General features: G+C 45.5%; 1 protein-coding gene across 1 annotated transcript in view; it reads left to right on the top strand.

Moving 5' to 3' along the window:
* LOC102303149 (dehydrogenase/reductase SDR family member 11-like) overlaps positions 1 to 1,419 on the top strand; it is a 4,255-nt gene extending 2,836 nt beyond the window's left edge. Inside the window, exon 3 of the mRNA XM_005953038.3 lies at positions 1,176 to 1,419. Within this exon, the coding sequence (XP_005953100.1) occupies positions 1,176 to 1,316 (141 nt within the window). The 3' untranslated portion in view covers positions 1,317 to 1,419. The remainder of the gene's footprint in view (positions 1 to 1,175) is intronic.
* Positions 1,420 to 1,838: the final 419 nt, after the last annotated feature.

Raw genomic sequence — 1,838 nt, 5'->3', positions numbered from 1 at the left:
ATCGCTGTCATATTTCGCGGCAAAGTTCGAACCACTTCATGAACCAGTCACGTGGTACAGCCGGGCAGCGAGGCTTCGGACGTCATCATTTTCAGCTCCTCCCATAAATGAAGCAAGCCTCGATACGCGCTTCGCGGAAACGCCCCCTCCATTACTCGACACACGCTCCGAAGCCTCGATACAGAACGTCCCATCACTAGTAGCTGCTCACTTTTTTAGTTAGTTCCTCAAAGGGGGCGAGGATGGCAACAGTCGTCTCCATAAGAGCCCATTGGTGAGCGGTGAGATACTCAGGGAGTTCGTGCTCGGATACATACACGCCCAGCACTCGCTTTTGCTCAATGAGGGACTGGAGCATGCTGTTCCAGCGCGTCTGTACGTCCTGCTGCAGTCTCTTTATTGGCTGGTTGAGCTGTCCCTGAATGTCCTCGAGGCGGGAGTAGGCTAAGGCGGAATGTTTAAAATGCCCAACTATTTTCCGTCCCACTGCTATAGCATCAGCTATGCTCCTCTGTGCTAATAAGTGTGGGTAAACTCTTTGTACTCGTTGTTGTGTTGGGATTTTAGGTGCTTGATTAAATTGCTTGTGTTAAATGCGCTACCTTTAGAGCCTCCTCTGGACAATTTCGCTGAGCGCAATTTGGAGTCCGCCTTTGTTTTCGAGTCTTCATTCACTTTGAAATACTTCCACACAGCTGATATGTCTCGCCTCGCTTTCTCCCCGCGCTGAGCTGCAGCCGGGGCCTGGGGGCGGGCACTCGACGCCTGTGATTAACCCCTTACATGCCGCTCAAACATAGACAGGTCTCAGACCGTGGTATCGGTCCTCGGTATCGGGGGACTTTTAACGAGTACAAGTACTTTAGAAGATGTGGTATCGAGGCCAATACCCGATACCAGTATCGGTGCATCCCTAGTTAATTGGAAATACTAAAACTGCCCATAGGTGTAAATGCGGAGCGAATGTGTAGTGTGAATGATTGTCTCTGTCTGTGTGTTAGCCCTGCGACAGACTGGCGACCTGCCCAGGGTGTACCCTGCCTCTTGCCCTAAGACAGCTGGGATAGGCTCCAGCGCCCCCTGTGACCCTGAAAGAAGATAAGCGGAAGTGAATGGATGGATGGATGATTCCAAAAATGTTCTTTACTGTTTATTTCACTTCTGGTTTCTTACAGGTGAACGTTCTTGCACTGTGTATCTGTGCACGTGAAGCTTATCAGTCAATGAAAGAGAGAAATGTGGACGATGGGCACATCATAAACATAAACAGGTGCAGTTTTATTTTACTGATGGACAGTGATGGGTATGCTTGTTAAGTTTATTGATTTAATCATAATACAAATATCTTATGATTCAGTCATTCTTTTGGCAACTCTGCACAATGGACTTTTTTCACAGCACACATTTGATCTCCCCATTTAAGAACCTCACTATAGCCAATAAAGCCAATTAAAAATGTCAATAACAGTATCCTAAAACCATAAGGGACATCTTAATATCACTTTCATTGGACAGCTATCAGTTCAGAACTAAAAGCTTTTGAGTTTACTGTGAAAATCATCAAAGAAAAAATGCAGGCCAACCAAATCAAATTAATACATAAATAAGTAATAATTCCGAGCTTCTCTTGGTAGGCATTAAATCAACATTATCCAGAACCAACAGTTTCTCTGTTACTATCAATAACTCGCCGGTCTTCGTTTCTTCCTCTGTGAAAAGCTTGGGTGTCATCCTCGACAGTACTCTCTCTTTCAATTCACACATTAACAATGTCACTCGGTTTGCATATTTTCAATTGCGCAACATTAATCGTCTCCGTCCTTTTCTCACCCCACATG

This window comes from Haplochromis burtoni, unplaced genomic scaffold (assembly GCF_018398535.1).
Source record: "Haplochromis burtoni strain Fernald_Lab_line unplaced genomic scaffold, NCSU_Asbu1 Contig_2186, whole genome shotgun sequence".
Classification (NCBI taxonomy): Eukaryota; Metazoa; Chordata; class Actinopteri; order Cichliformes; family Cichlidae; genus Haplochromis; species Haplochromis burtoni.
This window is presented reverse-complemented; position numbering and strand designations above follow the sequence as displayed.